Raw genomic sequence first — 22,866 nt, forward strand, 5'->3', positions numbered from 1 at the left:
TGTGTGTGTGTGTGTGTGTGTGTGTGTGTGTGTGTGTGTGTGTGTGTATTGGGAGAGATGGATGGTAGCTACTCACAGTTTCAAGTTTTAGGTCATACCACTGAGTACACGCTTTTTTTTTACAGCATTACTTAAAGAAATGTACTCTCTAGCTTTAAATACTAAGGAAATGTTACACCAGGAAAAGAAAGCAGGTCCTGGCACTGCATCCCCCAGAGCACCCCTGGCACTTTTACCTGTGCCTGTCTTTCAACCCCCCGCCCCCACCCCCACCCATACCCCCATCCCTTCCCATCCCAGAGTCCCCCTCCTTCTGGGTTGGTTCTTCTACTCCAGGAGCTTCCACTCCCCCTTGCAACTTGCTTTGCCATGGGCTCTAGCTAGCATTCTTCTTATCGCTACAGCCCTGTCCGTCACGGAGCCTACATGTCGGACAACTCTGTGTCGGGCTGCTGGGGATGCCGGAAATAGCCCACAGAGGGTGACTGCAATAGTTGGGGTGTCCCTGGGGTCTGACTTTCCTGGACTGTCTCAGGAGTATGAATCTGTGGAAAGAAAAATGCGGTAGGATGGGAGTCTTTGGCCCAGTGCCTTTGGTCCCTTGGCTGATACCTGAAGAAGCACCATCTTGGATGGGGACCCTTGAGGTACTGGGGCCCATTTTAGATAAGCTCGGCCTGGAGATCATCGGGGGAGAAGAGGCAGATTCTGCTGTCACATGCTTTACTCCTCTTCTCATTCTTTGGGGCTTAAAGGTCCACCTCCCCCTCCCCCCACCCCGTTCCCACAGCCCTTCACCTGCTCACTTCCTTCTCCAAGCTCATGCAGCACGTAGCATCCCTTAGAGTTGCATTCTGGCCCTGTCACTTCCTACCTGTGAGATCCTGGGCAAGTCCCTTTACTCCCTGAGCCTCCTCTGTCAAATGGGTACAATAACACCTGTGCAACCTACATCACGGGGTTCTTCTGATGAAAATGCTTTGGAAACCATCTAACCATTAGATGAAGAGGTGTTAGCAAAAACCATAGCAAATTCACTATTGAGGGAGGCCCTTTAGCTACTGTTATCCCCCTTTTAAAGATGAGGAAACTGAGGCTTAGCATGATTAAGAGACTTGCCTAGGGTAACCCAGCTAGGATGCTCTGTTGTATTCTTTGCCATGTGTTCATCCTGCCTCACTAATGAGGCTGTAAGTTACGTGAGAGCAGGGCTGAGCACACAGTAGGCACTGGCAAGCGATGATGGTGACTTACGACCATGTTGACCGGGAAGCTGAAAGTCCACAGGGACACAATGAAATTTCCTAGTTTGCTATCAAGGACAGGGGAATTTGGTAAGCAAATGAACAGTCTAAGTAAGCTGGCAGGTAGACTATTAGGAGAACAATCAGCTTTCAAACAATCCTGTGGCACTATACCTGACAGCAAACAAGAATGCTAGATGAAGAATCCCTGGTTTCTCTCGTCATTAAAACTGATCTGCAGGACCCGACCTGGTTCAGCCCTTTCTGTACTGCCCTTTGCTAACCAAGTTGGTGTTAGTGGGAGAGCTGTCATGCTTTAGCATGCTCTAATTCAGACATCATTAAGGCAGACTGGCCTTTTCCACCCTGCCCCCACCCCCACCCTGGCCCGTCAGTCTTGTCTGGAGAGGTCTGACAGGGTTGGCATGTCCAGGGACAGCAAGAAACACTATTCCTAAGAGGAGACTTCAATTAGTCAGGCTGGAAGTGTATAAATGTTTGGTGAGAATCTGTTGTACCCATGACAGAGTATTTCTTCAGCGGGGTCTTTTTTTGGGGGGGTGGAGATCTCAGGCTGAAGCCACCAACCCCTCATGGTGGCTCCTCGGGGATAACCCACTCAGCCAAAGCAAATGCTCTTTTGGCAAATAGTTCTATCTCCCCCAGAATCACCGAGAGCTGCCCCTGAGACCAGAGAGGCTCACTTGCCACAGTCAGCCTGATTTCCAAGGCAAGATCAAACCATCAAGCTTGAGGAATGGAGGAAAGAAAATCAGGAGGAAATGGGAGGCCACATTTGGAGGACTGGTTGGGGGAACTGAGGATGCTGAACTGGGAGAAGATCTGCCCCATGGAACAGGAACGCTTAGGTTCAGTCTGCTTGGCCCCAGAGAACAGAACTGGAGATATTGGATAGAAGATGCCGAGAGGATAAATCCCGGCTCAATATAAGGGAAAATTTCCTGGCCATGTGTGTCCAAAGGGGAGATGAACTGGCTTGGTAAGTCATGAGTTCCCCATTACTAGAGACCAGTGGACCACTTCTCAGAGATGTGTGGGGGGCAGATTTCTGTGCAGGTATGGGCTGGACTTATTGACCTCAGAGGCCTATTCTAAAGCTACAATGCTCCAAAAACACAAGGCCGGTTCCTTTTGTACTGGGATGTTTCTGCAAAGGTTGGAGAACTGTATCTTATCTGAAATGTAATAGTGGCGGCTCATTAGTTAAATAAGCCCTGGGATGAATCCTTTGGTAAAGTCATAGATGTTTAGATTCCCACTCAAGGGGCATTTGCCACTGTGAATTATTGGCCTTTAAAAAAAATAAGGTCCAGATTATGAAATCTGAGTAGGTGTCTTTAAAGCAGGGAGGGCCTACCTCTATGGGAACACAAAGCTACCTTGGGGACACCAGGTTTACAGCTGCACTGAATCCTAGAGCCACGCCCACTTAGCCACTGGGGGGAGGGGTGTCCCTTCTTCACCCTAGCCTCTCCTGCCCAGACCCCACTGCTGATCAGAGAGGAGTGGGTTGAAAAGCAGAAGGCCAGTTCGCTCCTTCTGAGGATATTACCTGAAGGCAGACCTCACTCTGGGGGACCTGGGGTGGCTCCCACGGATGGACAGGTAGCTGCTGTGTGTCGAGGATGGCTAAGTCAGTGGTTGGAATGAACATGGTTGGAGTAAATGCTGAAGGAGAAGGCAGACGCCGATCATCTTGGAGAAACCTGTAGGAGCGGAAAGGAGTGTAAGTGATATGCAGGTATTAACTCGGAAATTAAACCCCGTGCTGTTATTAAAAATGTTTCCGCAAACCATCTCAGATCCCTGCCAACAGATGCTATTAAAAATAGGTTTTATCAACAACCTCAGACCATCAACCATAAATGCTATTAAAAATATGTTTTATCAACAACCTCAGACCATCACCATTAAACGCTATTAAAAAGGTTTTATCAACGGTCTCAGACCATCACCATTGAATGCTATTAAAAATATATTTTATCAGCATTCTCAGACTATTGCCAATACATGCTTGAGGCACATGTAAATTTCTCTACTCAATGAAGGCTTGCCAGTCATGTTTAAGTGAGTCTACAAGATCAAGCTGTCCTGGGACACAAGATATCACTAATCTCCAAGCTGGAGGTCATGGTGATGATTAGGTTCTTGGGAAAGGAGGAGACGGAACAAATGCGCCCACTGACAAGTAGCAGAGTCTCTTCCCTGAGGCAGTGGGAGAAATTCACATAGACTATGATGTCAGGCTTGCCTCCCCCGTGAGCTCCCAGTGTACTCTGGGGTACTTACTCTCACTCCCAAGGATGCTGGTTCCTTTCTCTGCAAAAGAGGCATACTACTAGCTACTCTACCTACCCCATACAGGTTGGTTAGGAGAAAATGGAGAATCAAGCACTCGGAACTACAGGGGAACTTTGAGATCATCTGAGCCAACCCTTTCTTTTCACAGATTAGATAAGGAAACTGAGGCCTGGGAGGGTCAGTAACTTAACTCCCTATGTGACTACAGTAGAGTGATAAAGTTGAAACTCCTCACTGAGTCCAGTGTTCTTTCTTCCACACCACAGTGTCCCAGGCTTTTTTGTCTTTGTTTCTTTTTGAAAATTTCTGAATTCTCTACACAAAGCCTTAGAGTCTCGGCTTCAAAACAGACTCTTCCATTCTCCTAAATGCACATAAGCCTTGCCCATGAATGTTTAAATCACCTGGGCAAGCCTCTACCCCAGGCCTGCACAACATACAGCCTGTGGGCCATATACTCTGCAGGCCTGCTCTACACCACGGACTGGAGAATCACAGTATATTTAAATGGCCTTAACCAAACTTGTTTCAAAGTGCTTTCATAGGAAATTCGATCATTCATTCAACGAGTTCAATTATGCACAACAGGAGGTGCTGGGGATTCAGAGACATAAATGAAAACAGTTCCTGCCCTCAAGGAGCTTACTTGCATGTCACTGGGAGAATACAAGGCATCCGCCAATAAATGGGCCGAAGCTATAGGAACACAATATATGCTCATACCTAGCACTAAGGTAACGTGGGCAGGGCTTATTATTTCCTAATGAGGGGGAAATGATCATGGGAACGAATGGAAAGAACACTGGACTTAGAGGTTGAAGGCCTGGGTTCAGGTTCCTACTCTAGCACTTACTATATGAATTCACACAAGTTGTTCTGCCTTTTAAAGTCTCAGTTTCCATTTGTAAAATGGGGGTATTGATACTTGCACTTATCTCGCATGGCCCTTTGGAGGAAAGCTCTTCATGTGGGCCATGGTGGCCTGGGCTTGTAACTGGACTGGGGAGGCTGGGGCTGGTGGACTGCCTGAAGTCAGGAGTTCTGAGGTCCAGTAGGGCTAAGTTTGGTATCAGTGTGAGCCTCTGGAACAGAGGCCACCAGGCTACTCCCCACCAGGAGGGACAAACCAGCCCAGGGCAAAAACAGCAGGTCAAAGCTCTCTTGCCAATCAGGAGGGAGATGTGGCCCAGGCAGCTATACTTCCAGCCTGGGCAAGATAGGGAGAGCCAGAAAGTAAAGGAAAAAAACCCCTTTAGCAAGCTCGCAAGCACCATATGGATGTGAGTGCTAATTAGCTATCCTCCAAGGGAAGGAGCAGAAGTTATCTAGTAACTTAGGGGAAGAGCTGGGAGCCCAAACTCTGGGCGCTCCTGACTTTGACTTCCACCCACGTTCTTTTCAGTAGACCGTACCAGGTGTCATTATCCTTGGATTTTAAGACAGGCTGAGGAAAAAGTCTAAAGGGCTTCTGGAATTGAGCTCCAGAAAGCAGGGCAAGGAGTTGACACTGCTGCATCTCTAACGCCTAACTTCGACATGGTGAAAGAAGGTGGTAGACTCTTATTCAAACTAATGGACCAATACTCCAAAGGCCCACTGGACCTCTACTTCCTGGTAGGGGGCAGAGAATCTGGCCACATTCATTGTGTCACTCTCTAGGACTCCATTCATTAGCTTGGCTGGGTCTCTTTAAGCAGAGATGGCCATTCTGCTAGTGGTTTAAACCCACTCCTCCTGGCTAATCAGCAGGGGTGGGTAGAAACCATCACTTGATCTGTCCTGGTCACCAGAAGTGCATCCAAGTTTGGGAATGAACTGCATTTGGCTGGAGAAACAGAAGACTTTGGTCCACATACTCTGTACCTTCAGCCTGGGCTGCTATGAGCCCCAGCAGAGCAGTTTGGTTGCTATATGAAGGGCCCAACTCTGTCCTTATTTGGGGACATCAACTGGATCTCCGACAAGTCCTAGATGTTTTAAAAACTTCATTGACTTGATTAAGTCTACATCTTAAAAGGACAGCCTATTTTTGTCTAGTTACTAATTCGCCATACTCATCTTCACTTCTTCCCATTTCTTACAGGGAGGCAACCCTCAATATTTTCCAAAAGATCAGAACAAAATGGGCCTTATGCTTTGATCCAACCACCAGAAAAAGGCCACGACTAAGATGTACTTGGTCTGCTGGAAGCCCGCTGGTGCTATTCTGGGGGGACTGCCCATTCCTGGGGGCTGGCTGTGCCAATCAGAGGGGAGAAGGGGCAGCTGGACCTAGCTCATACTTGGAGGATGCCTCTCCAGCTCAGCCTTGTGAATGTCACATATCAGTGATCCCACTTGGCCTTCAGAGACAAAGCCTAAGAGGGTGGAAATAAGTCACACCATTTGATTTCCTGAATGGGCAGCAATATAAGGAAAGAAACCAATTACTTTCAGGCAGCCAAATCATATAAAAAATAAGATTTTTTTTTAAAAGCGTGATCAAATAATAACCAAATTGTAGCTCTTTCTCTTCTAAAAGTTTCCAAACTCAAAGCAAACATCTTTTAGGACTGCCAGAAATACACTAACTGTGAATCTCAAAGCTGACATCCAGTGTAATCCAAATCAACATGAATTTGGGCTGAGCTGAAGTCGTTTTGTGCATCAGTGATCACTAATATGAGTGAAGGTTTCCTTCAAGAAAAGCTCTTTACCCCTGCTGGGATAAAGTGAGAAAGGATTTCACTCAGCTTCCCCACTATATATGGGGCAAGCTCGAAAGAGGGTCTCCATGGACCATTGGCCTGGAGGGCATAGCAAAGTTTCATGATCAGTGCCTTAGGGTAAGACAAGGCCATCCTCTTTTTTTTATTACTTTATTTTGAATTATCAACAATCACTTTCATAAGCTTTTTTTTTTAATTTTTAGGCAGATGGGGTTAAGTGACTTGCCCAGGGTCACACAGCTAGTAAATGTCAAGTATTTGGTCTGAGGCTGGATTTGAACTCAGATCCTCCTGACTTCAGGACCAGTGCTCTATCCACTGTGCCACCTAGCTGCCCCTCCATAAGCTTTTGAGTTTTAAATTTTTCTCCCCCTTCCTCCTCACCACCCTGCCCAAGATGGTATACAATCTGATATAGGCTATGCATATACGTTCCTATTAAACATATTTTCACATTAGTGATGTTGTAAGTAAGACTTAGAACCAATAAGAGGAACCACCAGAAAGAGGAAACAAAACACAACAGAAGAAAAAAAATAGCAAATAGTGTGCTTCAATCCAAGGCCATCCTCTTTTTAGGGTGGTCAGATACCACCCTGCTACCTTTTTTCTACCTTATTTTATGCCCCACTGAGCTATACAACAATGGATGAGGAAGCCACTGCTTTGAATGAGATAATAATAAATAAAAACAAATGTTCTAAACCAGGGGTGGGGAACCTGCGGCCTCGAGGCCACCTGTGGCCCTCTAGGTCCTCAAGTGTGGCCCTTTGACCGAATCCAAACTTCACAGAACAAATCCCCTTAAGAAAAGGATTTGTTCTGTAAAACTTGGACTCAGTCAAAACAATTGAACATCATAGAACTAGCAATTCTCAGAGCTAAAAAGGACTTCGAAAAATTATTTAGTCCCAGCGCTCATCAGAAAGGTAAAAGAACTGAGGCTCAGAACAATCCAAAAAATCAATTAACAAGTATTTACTAAGTGCCTATTATGTGCCAGGTACTGTGCTACTATCTGGGGATACAAATAAACCAGTTCCTACTTGTAATAAGGAAGGCAGCATGAGCAATAGTTGCCTAAGAATATACAAAATAAATTAAAAGAAAATAAATACAAAATAGTTAAATACAATAGGGAGGGCAGAGAGCAGGAAAGACTTCAAGTAGAAGGTGATGCTTGAGCTGAGTCTTAGAGGACGAATGATTCCGTGAGGTAAACAGGAAGCACATTCCAGGCATGGGGACAGCCAATGAATGCAAAGGCATGGAGGTGGGAGATGCAGTACAGTGAGTGAGGAACAGAGAGGAGGCCAGTTTGACTAGGCTGTCAAGTTCAACAGGAGGAGGAATGTGCAGTGTGGCTGGAAAGAGAGGTGGGGGCAAAGTTCTGAAGGGCTTCACCAGCTAAGCAGAGGAATTTATCTTTGATTCTAGAGGCAATATACTGAGTTACATGGTCAGATCTATACTTCAGGAAAATCACTTTGGCAGCAGTATGTAGGAAGGACTGGAGTGGGGAGAGACTTGAGGCAGGGAGAGCAATTAGGAGGTCATTCCAATAATCTAAGAGACAGCTGATGAGGGCTGTGTGAGTAGAGAGAAGGGGCTGGCTGAGAGGGGCGGTGCAGATGTAGAAATGGCAAAATTCGGTCAGCTCCCTGGCTATGTGGGGCGAGATACTGAGGTTAATACTGATGTCACAAAGCTGGTGGTTGGAAGAACAGTGGTGCCCTAGACAGAAATAGGGAAGGCTGGCAGAGAGGAGCACTTGGGAGAAAAAGAATAAGTTGTATTTTAGACATGTTGAGTATGAAATCTCAAAGAGAGAATGTGGATGCCATCACCTGATGATCAGAGATGAGACTAGGGGCTGGATATACAGGACTGGGAGTCATCTGTATAGAGATGAGAATGAAATCCATGGGATCTGATGAGGTTGCCAAGAAGGAGAGTGTAGCCAGAAAAGAGTAGGGGGTCTTGTACAGGGCACGGTTGGGGGGGGTGATCTGGATGACTGGATGAGAGGACAGTAGAGGCAAAGGAGACTGAGAAGAAAAGGTCAGAAAGGAAAGACAAGAAGCAAGAGGGGGCAGAGAGGACAGAGTATCCCAGAAGAACTGAAGGAAAGGGAAGAGACAGAGAAGTAACCCCCTGGCTTCCCATCCAACAACGTTGCCACCAGCCCACGAATGTCTTACCCAAGAGTGATATCTTGTTCGTACTCAATTGGCTGTTGAATGAAATCAATGGGCAGTTCAGCCGAAACTGTGATGGAGTATGTCTCAGAAAACAACATGGGGTCATCATAGAGAGGCATGGAGATTCTAGTGTTCTCTGGCAGACATATTTCCTGTATCTCATTTTCATTTATTACACGCTGCTGCTGCTGCTGCTGCTGCTGCTGCTGCTGCTGCTGCTGTTGCTGCTGCTGCTGCTGCTTCAGAGACAAAAGAGATTTCTAATTATTGATGAAACAGAAAGCAAAATCAAGTCAGAGAGCTGACATGTTATCATGGCTTCATAACGAAATGTCCCTCCCACCTTTCTACCTATGGGTGTTGGTGCCAGCTCAGAGACTTCGTGGACCCCTACCCACCTGGGTAGGCTGGTCTGGCTCCCTGTCCAACAGCCAAATGCATACGAAGGTGAGTGTGTAATCTATGGGCTCCCTAAATTCAAGCTGGGAACTACGAGTAGACCAAAGGTAGAATCATAGGCCCTGAGACCAGGTCCCCACAAAAACAAGGTTCACAGAATTCTTGGAAAACTGGGCTCCCCCAGCTCCCAAGCTATGTGAGTGGCTTTACTTTACCTCGTTGGGAGAAATGCAAGGCTCCCCAAGGAACTGGACTGAAGGTATAGTTGAGCTTCTGTAAGGTTTGGGCTCTAAGATACGAGACTGGGATTTTGTTGCTGTCTTAGGTACTCTGGTTCGCCACTGGGATGCCTTTTTTGATTTCAGGGGCTTGGGAGGCTTGAAGTTCAATGGTGCAGGTGGGTCTAACAGCATCTGGGTGGGGAGGAGAAAGTTGGGTAAAAGCCTAAGGTTGCACTTCCAAATAGCACTAACCTCGATGTCACCTGTAACCAACCAACACTGGTTATCAAAATGAACATGGACATGGGAAATGAAATTCAATGGCTGAGAAACAGAAAAGGCCAATTTGGCTAGACTAGAGAGTGGAGGAAAGGTGAGTGATGAATGTAGAATGAGCCTGAAGAGAAAGAGAAGGTGAGCTCAGGTTGTGAAGGTCTCTAAAAGCCGTTTGGCTTTTATAGGATAAAAACAGGAGTTTACACCTTATCCTAGAGGCAATGGGAGCCAATGGAGTTTATTGAGGCTATGGTAGGACTTAGTGAAGATTTTAATGGTGGGGAGTGGGGTGGGGTGCATGAATTAGGATAGACATTTATTAAGTGCCTACTATGTGCCAGGCACTATGCTAAGTGCTTTATATATATTTCATTGGATAATTTTTAATGATGGGAGATACTTGGGTAATTTCAAGGCAGAAGGGAAAGAACTAGGAGAGAAGACGTGCTTTTAGACTATAGGTGGAAAAAGGTGATGAAAGAGGCTATCAAAGAGGCGAACTGCGGGAGAAGACGGGGGGGGGGGGGGGGGGGGGGGATGAAACAGGTGATCTGCTGGAGAAGAGGAGGCAGTGGATAGAGCACTGGCCCTGGAGTCAGGAGGACCTGAGTTCAAATCCAGTCCCAAACACATAACACTCACTAGCTGTGTGACCTTGGGCAAGTCACTTAACCCCAATTGCCTTGCCAAAAACAAACAAACAAACAAACAAACAAACACAAGAAACAGGAAAACTGGTTACACTTTGCATCAGTGTAACATCAAGAAATCAGCGAGTATTTATTAGGCACTGACTATGTGTCAGGCACTGTATAGAGATTCAAAGAAAAGTAAAAAACAATCCCTGTCCTCAAGGAGCTCACATTCCAATTATACGTGTGTATATATTATACATGTGTGTAATTTACATATATATACACACACAGAGGAAATATAAAAGAACTCTAGAGGGGAAGACACTAACAGGTGGGGGTGGGGTAGGAATGACTAAGTCTTAAAGGAAATCACATGTGCCAAGAAGTGGCAGTGAGGAGTGAAAACATTCCAGGCACGGAGAACAACCAGGACAAAGACGCAGTCGTGTGGAGCAATGGAGTGTCATGTGCAAGGAACAGAAAGGAAGCCAGTGTAGCTGGGTCGTGTGTAGAAGGGCGTATGGAGCAAGAAGACTGGAAAGGTAGGAAGGAACCAGGTTGTGAAGAGCTTTCAAATCCAAGATTTGATATTTAATCCTGAAGGTAATAAGAATTGGAGTCTATGTGCTGGAGGGTGAGTGCCATAACTGGACCTACACTTTAGGAAGATAACTTTGGTGGCTGAATGAAGGCTGGATTGGAGTGGGGAGAGACTTGAGGCAGGCAGACCCACCAGCAAGCTATTGCAGTAGTCCTGGTGTGAGATGATGAGGAATTGCACCAGAGTGGGGACAGTGTCAGAGGACAGAGGGATTTGACAGATGTTATGAAGGTAGAAACTACAAGACTTGAAACAGATTGGATATACAGGGTGAGCACAAGTGAGGAGTCGGGGATGAAACCTAGGTTTGGAGCCTGGGTGACGGGAAGGATGATGAGAGGACAAGAGAGGCACAGAGAATAAACAACTCTTTCGAGGAGCTTATCAGAGAAGAGAAAGAGAGATCTAGGATGATAACTTGATGGAATGGGAGGACCAAGTGAAGGGTTTTTGAGCAGTGGAGATTCGAGTGTGCTTGTAGGCAACGGGAAGGAACCAGTAAATGGGGAGAGATTAGAGATTATTAGATAGAGTGGGGATGCTGGTGGGGCAATCTGCTGGAAAAGATGTGAGGATGGAGGGTACATAGAAAGGGAGCATGGCTTTGGCAAGAAGATAGGGTGGGAGGCCACTGGCAAAGAGATGTGAGGTAAAGAAGAAGGGAGGCGAAGCTCACTGAGAATAGGGGGTAAGGGGAGGGGGCATCATGAGAGGCAGGAAGAGAGAGAACCTTTGATGAGGCACGGGGACCAGAAAAACAATTTGAGAGCAGTAGAAGGACTGCCTTGCTGCCCAAGGGCCAGACAGAGATTAGATACCCTAAATTTGCAGCCAATTCAATCGGCAAGGTTTCCTGACTTCCTCCAGCTCCTTTCAGTTAACATGTGAATAGGAGCAAAGGAGTCAGATGATAAGAATGACCTGGGGTTCAAGTTTGGCAAGGTATGATCAGTGATAGGACATGCCTCTTTGCCTGTCCTAAAACTCAGGCAGCTAGGTGGCATAGTGAGTCAGGAAGACCTGAGTTTGAATCCTTTCTCAGATACTTATTTAGCTGTGTGACCCCGCTAGTCACTTAGCCTCTCAGCCTCAACTTCCTCATCTCTAAAATGGGGATAATAACAGACTGTACCTCACAGAGTTGTTGTGACAATCAAATGAGATAATATCATTCGTAAAGAGCTTTGCAAACCTTAAGGTTGCATGCCAGACATTTAATTTCTTTGAAACTTAAGCTTCAAAGACTTAATGGGAAAAAAAAAAACCCAACAACATCCACCCAACAAAAGTGGGCCTCCATACCTTCCTTGTACTCCTGGTGACCAGCATCACCTCCACCCTTCTTCCTACTTCATCTTAAGTGGTTTCCAAATGTCAGACCAATTCCTTTGGAGTTAATCCCCAAACACCAATTGTGAAGTTGCCAAGACACAAAGGTTACCCAAAGACAAGAAAGGGCCACATGTGGCTTGCTTGCTGGCCTCCCTATTGGGGGAAGGCAAGTGCTTGGTAAGCCTTAGGGCACTGGGAACCTAAGAGTGAGGGTGATTGTTACTGGCGAAAATATTCCTATCAACAACTTCTATCACATGAACTCTGAGATGACTCAGGATTTTGAGCTAATAGGAAACGTGACTGCTCCAAACTCAGTCTGGTGGCTGGGTGCTGCTCACTCACTGCTCATGTCTGCTGCTTTATCACCCATCACTTGGGGGAAAAGTTCAATTGCTTGGGTTTTCTCTCCCCCAGAAGGTTTCTAGTAGACTCAGGTTCCATCTTCAGCGGACAGATTGCCTTCAGGGCCCACCCACTCTCCTTTCTTAGGGTCCCCCACACCTAGTGTCCTCCTGTCAGCCTGAAGCTCCCCTACTGAGGCCTCCTCCTCAGGCCTCCCCAGCCTTGGCCTTTTTCCTTACTTATTTAGCTGTCCTTATCTCCCATTCCTTACTAAGCGACAGCTAACTTGTTTGAGAAAATAATCCAGCATAGTTTGTGAATGTTTCCATCCTAGGACACATATATGTACATCTTTAGCCAAGACTTCAGGGAAGAGACACTGAAACCTGAGGCACTGACCCTAATGGTGGGAATTTCAGGCACTTCCAGGACAATAGGAGAGACTTTTAGGGGCAAGTGGGACCTCACAGTCTAGACCTACTCTCCAGTGATCTCAGAGCTTTACTAGATGCCTCCCGGTCTTGACCTGGCTCCCTGTTTGCCACAGCTACTATTCTTTGCATTTGCATAGGAGGAATGTGGCGAAGGGGAGACAGGTCTGGCCTCGGGAGTCGGGCAAACTTGGGTTCCAATCCTACCTCCAACACTTTCTGGCTGTGTGCCCCTGAGCAAGTTACTTCTCTTCTCTGGGCTGCCACTATAGCATGAGGGAATTGGGTTCAATGAGCTCTCAGGTCCCTTCTGGCTCTCGGTCTAGGATCCTATGACCTTATGAACCCTGACCTGGATTCCTGGATGCTCCCTTGCCTAGCAGTCTGGTATACCCAACCCTGGCCCATATTGGGACTTGAGGGCCAAAGGAGAAAACAAACCCACCCCCCAGCAGCTCAGCCGAAGAGGCTCAAGAGCACACTGCTCACCAGATTTGAGAGAATGGGCTCATTTTGATCAACACGGATAATCCCGCAGTGCATTTGTGCATTATGCTGGACTATTCTCTACAGGGCAGCTGGCCTGCATTACCTTGAACTGTGTGTCAATTTGCCACCACATGTGGTGATTGACCTCCCTCAAAATGCAGCATTTCTGAAAAATCAACATGGTATCTTTCCTCCTAATTTCTCCAAAGCCTGTTACCGCTAGAAAGGAATGTGTCTTTGGTCACTTCCTGACCCCTCCCTGATCAGAAAGCCCAGAATGCAATCAAAGAAAGTAAAAGAAGATAATGAGGTGTTAAACTAACTAAAAGATGCCCAGCCATGCCCAGCAGCTGCCTTTATGAGTGGTAAATGAGTTCATTGATTGAATTGGAAAGGGAACTATGCCTCCAGGGGACCCTTAAAAGTCAAACAGTTTGAAAATGACTTAGTTCAGGAGAGTCCAAGCTAGGAAGAGCTTTCTGAGATGTGACCTGTGTACCTGGACCACAGGGAGGCAAACCAGACTTTCTGCTGCAAATAGACCCTAAACTCCCTGCCTCCGTACCTTTGATCTTGGCACTCACTGGGTCCTTAGGGGACCCATTCTTTCAAGTCTAATCCAGTTGCCCCCTCCCCTCCCATATGGAATTTTTCCTCATGCCCTCCTCAGTCCTGTTGATTTGCTCTCTCGGACCTTCCAAAGCACTGGATCTGTATTTCTAATGTATTTATCATACGTAAAAGCTCTCTCTCTCTCTCTCTGTCTCTGTCTCTCTCTCTCTCATATCCCTCCACTAGACTGCAAGCTCCATGAGGGCAGGGATTGGGTCTTTCCTAAACTCTTTATCTCCTCCAGCACTAAACAGGACTCTACCATACGTGCAACCATTCCTATGATTTGTTTTGGCCAGTCCTGACTGAAAAAGCAACAGAGACAGGTTTGCAGTCTAACAAATCCCCCAGCAAAAATGCTTCCTTTTCAAGGCCTCACGCTTCATTTTAGAAGCCCACTCTAAGTGCTGCTTCCAATTTGTCAACAAACCTCTCAGAATCAGCTACACCATTAAGTAGGGAGCTTCCACGTGGCAAAGAAAAGGCCAGGTGGGGGCTCGGACTTTTTTTCTCCCATATACAGACAATCCTCCTGCTCCTCCAAAGAAGAATGCCAAGTGGGAGCTAAAGCAGAGAAAGGGCTTATTTCCCAAATCTTTGACCTGGGGCTAAAAATGAGAATGCACAGAACACACTGTGAATTACTTAAGGAAAATGGAACTATACACACAGGCAGTGACAAGGAAAGAGATGTGCTCTCTTCAGGGTGCAGGCCAGGCTTTATCTTTGCCGCAAAGGAGCCGAGTGTCCCTTGTTGACGCACCTGGAAGTCAGGATCTTCCACAGTCTGCAGACATTTCTTGACTGCGTGGAGTTCCTGCCTCTGGGTTTCTATGTCAGCCTGTAACACCCGAGTTTGTCCTTCCAGTTCTTCGTTGAGCTGCTGCATAGCCCCAAGCTCCTCTGGGGAGGGCAATATAGGCTGCAAAGAGAAGCCACTGGTTGGAAAAAGCTGGGCCCAATTCTTTCCAGATGCAGGCCAGGGAAATGGGGGTCATAAGTATAATATGGTGCAAGAGCGCCCGTGGAGAGGCAGAGGACAAGAGGTTCAAATCCTGACTGTGACACTAGGCCAATCCCTATCCCTCCAGGTCTCTGTTTCCTCAACTCTGGTAAAATGAGTATGCTGGACCAGATGACTTCTAAGGGGCCTTTCAGCTCTATGAACTCTAAATGTTAAGCTGAGAAGGACCCCACATGTCATCTGATAGATTTCATCCAACTTCTCCATTTTACAGAGGAGGAAATTGAGGCTCAGAGGAGAAGGCACTTGCGCGCTGACAGCAGAGCCAGCATTGAAATGGAAAGTCTCCTGCCTTGCCAGGCCAGAGCTCTTTCCATTATGCAACACAGCATCCAAAGAGGCAGGAAAGAAACCCACAAAGTTTTGCTCTCAGATGGGGTCACAAACACCATTGAGGCAAATTCAGAATCTAATCTGGCTCTCTTGTTAGTAATATAAATTACAGTGTTTAAGTTAATACCATTCCTTTTTACTCGGAACAATCTAATGTTCATCTTGGAAAATTGCCTCTTTGCTGAGCATTTAGATGAATCATCATGAAAGTGGCATTTTGATGGCTTGGGATTGGGGGGAAGTCTCTGCTTGCCATGTGAAGGGGCAAGAATTCTATTCTCTCTGATTGCCCACTCTCAGCAGCCGCCTTCAGAAGCGGAGGAGGCCACGGCTCAACCCTGAGTCGGGCCTGCTAATCCAGCAGAAATCTATTGGAACATGGCTCTTTATTCTACGCATTCTTCCAAACTGTACATCACACCACTCCCCCCACCTCCAAGAGGGTAGGAGAGAAGCTGCAGAAAACATTTCTAAAGCACTGAAAGGTTTATGAAATACCAGGTAGGGCAAGTATGATTATCTGGCTTTTAAGGCCCCACATCCAGAGAGAATTAAGGGAGAATTAAGGTAATTTGCCTAAGGTCACAGAGCCGGTAATGTCAGATCCAGGCTTTAAACTCAGATCTCCAGATTCCAAGAACAGAGTTCGTCCTCACTCTGACTCTAGGCCCGAAGCCTACAAAGCAGATACCATGCTAACCCTATGGCCTAAGCTCAGCGCCACTAGATATTCTGATGCAGCATGGTTGTTCAAAGCCTTCTTTTCCTTCTCTTCCTCCCTATCTTCTCCTCTTGGTTCACTGGCTTATTTGGTGTGACCTTGGGCAAGTTACTTAATACAGGCTGTCAACAACACCCCCTTACTCCATCCCCTTCCCCAATTCCTAACTGGGACAATACAGTCAACTCACGTCACAATTTAAGGAAGGAGACTGTTTAAAAACAGTTTGGGTAAGAAGAATTAAAATGGGGTGAGGAGACTAGAAACAACTAATGTCATTAAGCCTGTTCACCTGAAGTGGAAAAACGTAAAAGACTAAGGGGCAAAAAGAAAAAAAAATGGAAAAAAGCTCCTTCTCCAAGTATGTTATTTCACTCTGTCTCATGCTATTTCATGTTATAATTTGTCTCTTCATCTGGAAGGAAAATAAGGTTGAAAGAAAAATACCATAGCTTCTGGTTCAGAAGATACCATGGGTATTCTCCTTGAGGCCACATGGTGTGCGGCGAGATGCTCAGTGAAGGTTTGGAGAAACTCCAGGCCCTGGGGAGGGACAGAAAGCAGAGACAGGAATGAATGAGAAGCCTCATACTGCTTGCCTTTACCATTGGGGTAGCCATTTCAGAGCATTCACAATGAGGGGAGGGGGTCTGATATGTGAAGAAATAGCTTTCTGATATCAAGTCAACAGGGCAAATCAACATGGCCTGCCTGAGCTCATACAGTATACTCAGTTAGGTACTGAGCACACCAAAGGAAAGAAGGAAGTAGAAGCCACAGCACAATCCCGGTGGGGGGGGGGGAATGACACTGTTATTAGTGGTGGTAGTTGTAGTGGTGATATTATTGTTGGTGGTGGTGGTGGTCAATTTTGTTTGGGGAGATTAGTAATACAGATGGAAAACAGCAAGAGAACAAAAGAAGACAGTATGTGATCTAGTAAAGCCTCATGGAATTCTGAATCTGAGCCTGGCGGATACAGGGAGGCAGGGTGGTACAATGAAGGAAGACTGGAGATAGAGTCAGACGACCTGGTGTTCGGCCCAGATCTATTTGTTTCCTCTTGGACCATGGACCTTTGCTACTTTTTTCCCTTCTCTAGGCCCGTTTCCTCATCTAGTACCTAGCATGGACCCTTGTGCATAATAGGTGCTTAATTAATGCTTGCTGAATCGAATCCCTTTAAGAACCTGCCTTGACACTGGAGTGCAGGGTGCAGAGCTCTGTATTAAACTCTTGCTAAGCTCTGCATTAAGGCATTTCTGCTTCATTGGGTATGTATCTAATATTGTGGAAATTCACAATCTTTGAACTTCAATAATGAAGGTGCTCTGGGAATACCTGCCAAGCTTCCCTATCTTGCCACCAACCTTCTTCCATATCTACCCCAATTCCCCATTTCTCTTTCCCACTTTCTCCCCAAGGATGGGCAGAATGAACCTCTAAGACTGATGGAAAACACTGGCCTACAACATGACAAAACAGGAAAATGATCAATGTCGGAGAAGATGTGGAAAAATTAGAACACTAATGCATTGCTGGTGGACTTGTGAAATGATCCAACCATTTTGGAGAGTGATGTGGAACTATGCCCAAAGGACTATAAAAATGTGCATACCCTCTGACCCAGCAATAGCACTTCGAGGGCTACATCTCAAAGAGATCATGCAAATGGGAAAAGGACCCACATGTACAAAAATATTAATAGCAGTTCTTTCTGTGGTGGCAAAGAATTGGAAATTGAGGGGATGCCCATCAATTGGGGAATGGCTAAACAAGTTGTGGTATATGAATGTAATGGAATACTATTGTGCTATAAGAAATGATGAGCCAAGCAGACTTCAGCAAAATCTGGAAAGACTTGTATGGACTGATGCTGAGTGAAGTGAGCAGAACCAGGAGAACGTTGTACACAGTAACAGCGACATTGGGCGATGACTAACTTTGATACACTTAGCCCTTCTCAGCAATGCAAGGATCTAAGACATCTCCAAAGGCCTGTTGATGGAAAATGCTATCCACATCCAGAGAAAGAACTATGGAGTTTGAATGCAGATCGAAGCATACTATTTGCTATTTTTTTTTCTTCTGTTGAATTTTGTTTCCTCTTTCTGGTGGTTCCTCCTATTGGTTCTAATTCTTCCTTACAACATCACTAATGTGAAAATATGTTTAATAGGAATGTATATGTAGAGCCTGTATCAGATTGTGTGTCATCTTAGGGAGTGAGGTGGGGAGGGAGGGGGAGAAAAATTGAAAACTCAAAAGCTCATGGAAGTGATTGCTGATAATTCAAAATAAATTAATAAAAAAGTGAGAAAGAAAAAAAAAATAAGGAAGAGAAGGATTTAAAAAACAAAACAAAACCAAACACTGGCCTAAGCAAAGATTGTTCCCTCACTTCCCTGGGAGCAAGAGGTATCCTTAAATGTTCTGGTTTCAAAGGTCCTTCTCTTCTACCTCCTGCTTGGTTTCAGAAACCAAGTGAACAGAAATAAAGATGACATCCAAATATCCAATGGAAAGTCTCCCCAGCCTCCTAGGCCCTGCTCTGGTGCCACTGGCCCCATGAAGCCTTCACTGGTCTGCCCTGCACTCCTCCACCCAGTCAGAAGGGTCCTCTCCCTCTTCTGACCTCCAGACTATACAAGCTCTTACATACTTAGCACATTTTATTAGGTATCCAAGTTATTTCAGACAAGCAAGGACTCTGTATTCCCCTGCCTCCTCCCCCTCCCCAGCACCTAGCACAGGTAATTAATCACAGAGAAGGGACCTGAATACATTTCTGTTGAATCAAGGAATGAACAAGTAAATGACTTGAGCAGGGGTGATGCCAATGCCCCCAAAGGTTGTTAGTAGGGGTGATTTGCTAGAGGATTTCAGGTCCAACAAGACGAGTTTGTTCTCCCATAATACAGAGACTGTTCCACTACTGTGGCAGGGGAATGGAGGCTCCCCCCTACCCCAAGTAGCCTGGAGGGAGGTACCTCGTTGCTTTTGCTGCTGCTGCTGCTGCTGCTGGTGGTGGCTACCTCCCCAGAGAATGCCTCATCAAATGTCTTAGCTGGTTGCTCCATGGGCAGAGCCCACCTCACTGGTGTCTTGCTGGCTTTTTTGGGCTGCAGTGACAATTTGGCTGAGAGGGAGAGATTCAACAGGCAACAAACAAAATCAGAAGCTCAGTAGTAGAAAGGAGAACAGGGCGATTTTTTTTTTTTAATCTCATGACTAAGTCCCATCCTATTTTCTTTTCCTTAGAAGATGGGAGAGATAGGCTGATGGGCTGATGACGCCTCTAAGCACCTGGACTCCCTCTGCACAGCATGCAAACATTTGCTAAGAACTCATTTCTAAAAAAGGCAGCCATGGAGTGGATTGGATTCCATCCACAGAGGCACGAGTGGGGCCTTGCACCTGTCTGCTCAGACCTGGAACACAAACATCTCTAGACTCCTCACCAGCTACTTTCTGTTCCCCAATTTTGTAAAAAAGATCAACTCTCTCTTCCTTCCTACAACTCTACAGTGGCCGGATCACTGAGCTGGGGGCATGCGGCAGAGAAAAGGGTTGTTTTGAGAATTTCTGCTCCTGGCAAGAAAGATATCATATGATCCTCAAAAAGAGAACACTAAATCCACTTACAACCCACCTCCAGATGGCAAAGTTGCACTGTGTTACCTATAATTTTAAAGAAAAAGGACTCTGCCAAGTGGTTCAGGGAAGTAGGCCACAGCAGAAGAGCACCTTGGGCTTAGAGTCTAAAGACCTAGGGTCCAGTCCTAGTTCTGCTGCTAAGTTGCTATGGGACCTTGGGGAAACCAGTTGACTTTTCTGGGCCTCAGTTTCCTCATCTGTAAAATGCGGGCCCTGCCCCCCTCACAAAGTTGTGAGGTTCAGATGATCTAATACATGTGAACTCAAAGGTCCTACAGACATGTAAGGGCAATATTTCACTTTCCATTAGTCCTCTGAAACCTAACTGTCCACACTATTCTGCTAACACCATTCTCGGCACTTTAAATCACGGACAAAGGGAAATCTCAGCCCTTAACAATTTAACCTGAACTGAAAACCTCAGCAGACTTGCCAACCCTTTTACCTGGAACTTGGTCCATTTCTAACTCAGCTGCCTTCAGAATATCCCATTCAGGGTATGTTATTATGGAGGCCCACCACCACTTTTAGAAAGCTCCACAGTTCAAGAGGTCACTTCGAGGAGCTGAGTCTCTCTCTCTCTGCCTCCCGCCAGAGTGCTTCTACTCCTACATTCATTTGGGTTTGTGCAATGTATAGCTCCTGGTCCTTTTTCCACCTTTAAACATAACAGCACTGTGAATGTTGCAGCCCACCCACCCCTTTTTACCTCAACTATCCTATTATGTTATCTTCAAGGACATCCTGCATGCCCCACCCCCATTCTTTGTGCCCTGCAATGGCAAGATATAATGAAAACCAACCACGATAGTGCTGGAGTCAGAAGCCCTGGGTTCAAGTCTTGACTCTGATATGTACTAGTTGAGTGATTTTCATCTCTCCAAAACTCAGTTTTGACATCCACAAAAAGGGGATATAAATTTGCCCTCCCTATCCCAAGAGGTCATAGGATTTAAAGTTGAAAGGACCTGTAAAAGCCAGATGTATTCTGGAAAGCACTTTGCAAACTTGTGAAGCAGTTCAGGAATGTGGTCCCTTTGCTAGGACAGAGGTAGAGAACCTATGGCCTTCTAGGTCCTCAGGTGTGGCCTTTTGACTGAGTCCCAGTTTTATAGAACAAATCCTTTTATTAAGGGGATTTGTTGTGTGAAGTTTGGATTCAGTCAAAGGGCCGCATTTGAGGACCTGGAGGGCCACATGTGGCCTTGAGGCTGCAGGTTCCCTACCCCTGATCTAGGCTATCCCTCGCACTTGGGCTATGGTCTCTCCTCCCCGCCACTGCCAAGAAGCCCCCAGTGGAAGGCCCAACTTCACATCTTCCTCTCCTTTTTCCCCAGTCTCAAACCTACCTGGCTCTCTTACTGACATCTATCAAAGCTCCATGTAACAAAAGAATCTCCATATTAGTCTTGTCCCATTGGGAACCAGTCCACCTCTCTCTTCTACTGCTGTCACTTGCTGGTGCCTACTCACTAGGGCTCCATGACAGCAGAGTCAAGGTCCCCTGGTAGCCACGTTTAGCCTCACCGTCCCAAGATTCTGACAGCAGCTGAGCCTGGCTGCCCTCCTCTGACACACGTAGCCACTAGAGATGGAGCAGTCCCAAGAGCAGAAGCACATGTGATTACCATTTCTCTTCTCACTCCTTCTCCCTAAAAGAGGTCACGCACTCCTTCTCCTACCCAACTATATTTAAGACTAGTAAATTCTGAGAGTTCACTGGTTATAAAACCCCAGAAGAAAAAAACAGAACCAACTTGCTCAAAGGCATCAGTGCCCAGGAAGTTACACCTGCCCAGGATAACCTTGTGATGCCCCACTGGAATTGGGCACAATGATTTTCCCCCACATTTCTACTATTTCTGAAGTGGATGACTAACCCCCCCAGGGTCTCCAATGCTCCTCAAATGCCATTTCTTGAAAAACAAATAAAAAACAAAGAAAGAAATAAAGCAACATGCCATCAACAATTAATAACAAAACCTACAACTGGACTATGTCAATGTGTACAATTGAGAAAAACGAAGAAACTCACACTATTCCTCCAGAGGAGTGTGAGAAATACTATAAATCCTTATCAGATGCAAGTGAAAGGGGCAGCTGATAAAATATTACATGTGCTAACATTTTAACCACTGATAAAACAATTTTTGGTGTGGCTCTGGCTCTCCCGCAACAACTCTCAAAATCCAAAGATTAGGGAAATTCATAAGAGCTTTGATGGTCAAATAGAGGAGCATTTACAGGAGCATTTTCCTTGTGACGGCTCCTACTTTGTAAATCTTGATTTCTTGGGCAACATCGTAAGAGCCAACCCTGCAGTATACGTACAGGTTGAACTGGATAGGACCGTGACGGATGGCCTGCAGGAGCCATGGGATGACCCAGATGCTCTCTCTCTACCCACGTCCAGGCTGTTTCCACACTGGGAGATATCCGTGAAACTATTAGAACTCTATTTTTTTTTGTTTGTTTAGGAGAAAAAGAAAACAACATAAAACATTTCACTTTAAAGAAAAAAAAATAACCCCCAAACTCAACAGACCAGTCTACCCAAAGTGGGGCTCTTTCACACATATTACATTTACCCAATCTTGGAAATTGCTGTTAACAATTTAGTGCCTACGTGGAACCACTCATTCTCATGTGGCACCTAAAAATGATTGAATGGGACAAAGGGCAGAGATCATGGGCATTATTGTAAGCTATGCATTCTCAAAATAAGCTCAAACAAGGATGGCAACACAGAGCCTTTGACAACATCACAATAAACAAATTGGTTAAAGTCTAAAGGCCAAACAAAGCAAATTCTTTGCAATGGGATCTGAGTGGGATAAGCCAGCAGCAGCAAAGAATGGCAGTGAGTTCTCCTTATACTGGTAGCTACATCCCAAACCCCACAGGTTTAGGGGAGAGGATGAGAAGGAAGTCCACCAAAGGGCTCTCTTTACTAGGATCGCTCACATATGCTCATGTTCCCTGGCCAGAGTAAGAAGGTGGGAGTTAGCACTTGGTGGTTTTAGACCTACTAGCATGGTATTCTTCACAGAGTAGGTGCTTTAGAAATGTTTGTTAAATTGAATAAATGCATATGTAATGCAGAATCATAGTGCAAGGCTTTTCCAGATTTATCTAGTCCAGGAATTCTTAACCTGGAGGCTGTAAAGCAGTTGGTTTTTTATTTGTTTATAATACCTTGATAACAGTATGGCAACATAACTGGTTTCCTTTGCAATCATCTATATTTTATATATCCAAAAACATGTTCCCGAGGAGAGGGACATAGGCTCTTCCAAACTGTCCAAGGGGTCTACG

The 22,866-nt window shown here is 45.8% G+C and overlaps 1 protein-coding gene across 1 annotated transcript in view; it reads right to left on the reverse strand.

Moving 5' to 3' along the window:
* Nucleotides 1-319: 319 nt before the first annotated feature.
* The window catches only part of PASD1 (PAS domain containing repressor 1), an 80,486-nt gene continuing 57,939 nt past the window's right edge, over nt 320-22,866 (reverse strand). The window contains exons 14-21 of the mRNA XM_027845075.1: nt 21,883-22,006; nt 18,885-19,033; nt 16,342-16,437; nt 14,580-14,738; nt 9,090-9,287; nt 8,476-8,672; nt 2,818-2,971; nt 320-545 (exon numbers count right to left, since the gene is read on the reverse strand). Coding sequence (XP_027700876.1) covers nt 423-545; nt 2,818-2,971; nt 8,476-8,672; nt 9,090-9,287; nt 14,580-14,738; nt 16,342-16,437; nt 18,885-19,033; nt 21,883-22,006 — 1,200 coding nt within the window. The 3' untranslated portion in view covers nt 320-422. The remainder of the gene's footprint in view (nt 546-2,817; nt 2,972-8,475; nt 8,673-9,089; nt 9,288-14,579; nt 14,739-16,341; nt 16,438-18,884; nt 19,034-21,882; nt 22,007-22,866) is intronic.

The sequence above is a fragment of the Vombatus ursinus genome, unplaced genomic scaffold (assembly GCF_900497805.2).
Source record: "Vombatus ursinus unplaced genomic scaffold, bare-nosed wombat genome assembly UNPS02014951.1, whole genome shotgun sequence".
Lineage (NCBI taxonomy): Eukaryota > Metazoa > Chordata > Mammalia > Diprotodontia > Vombatidae > Vombatus > Vombatus ursinus.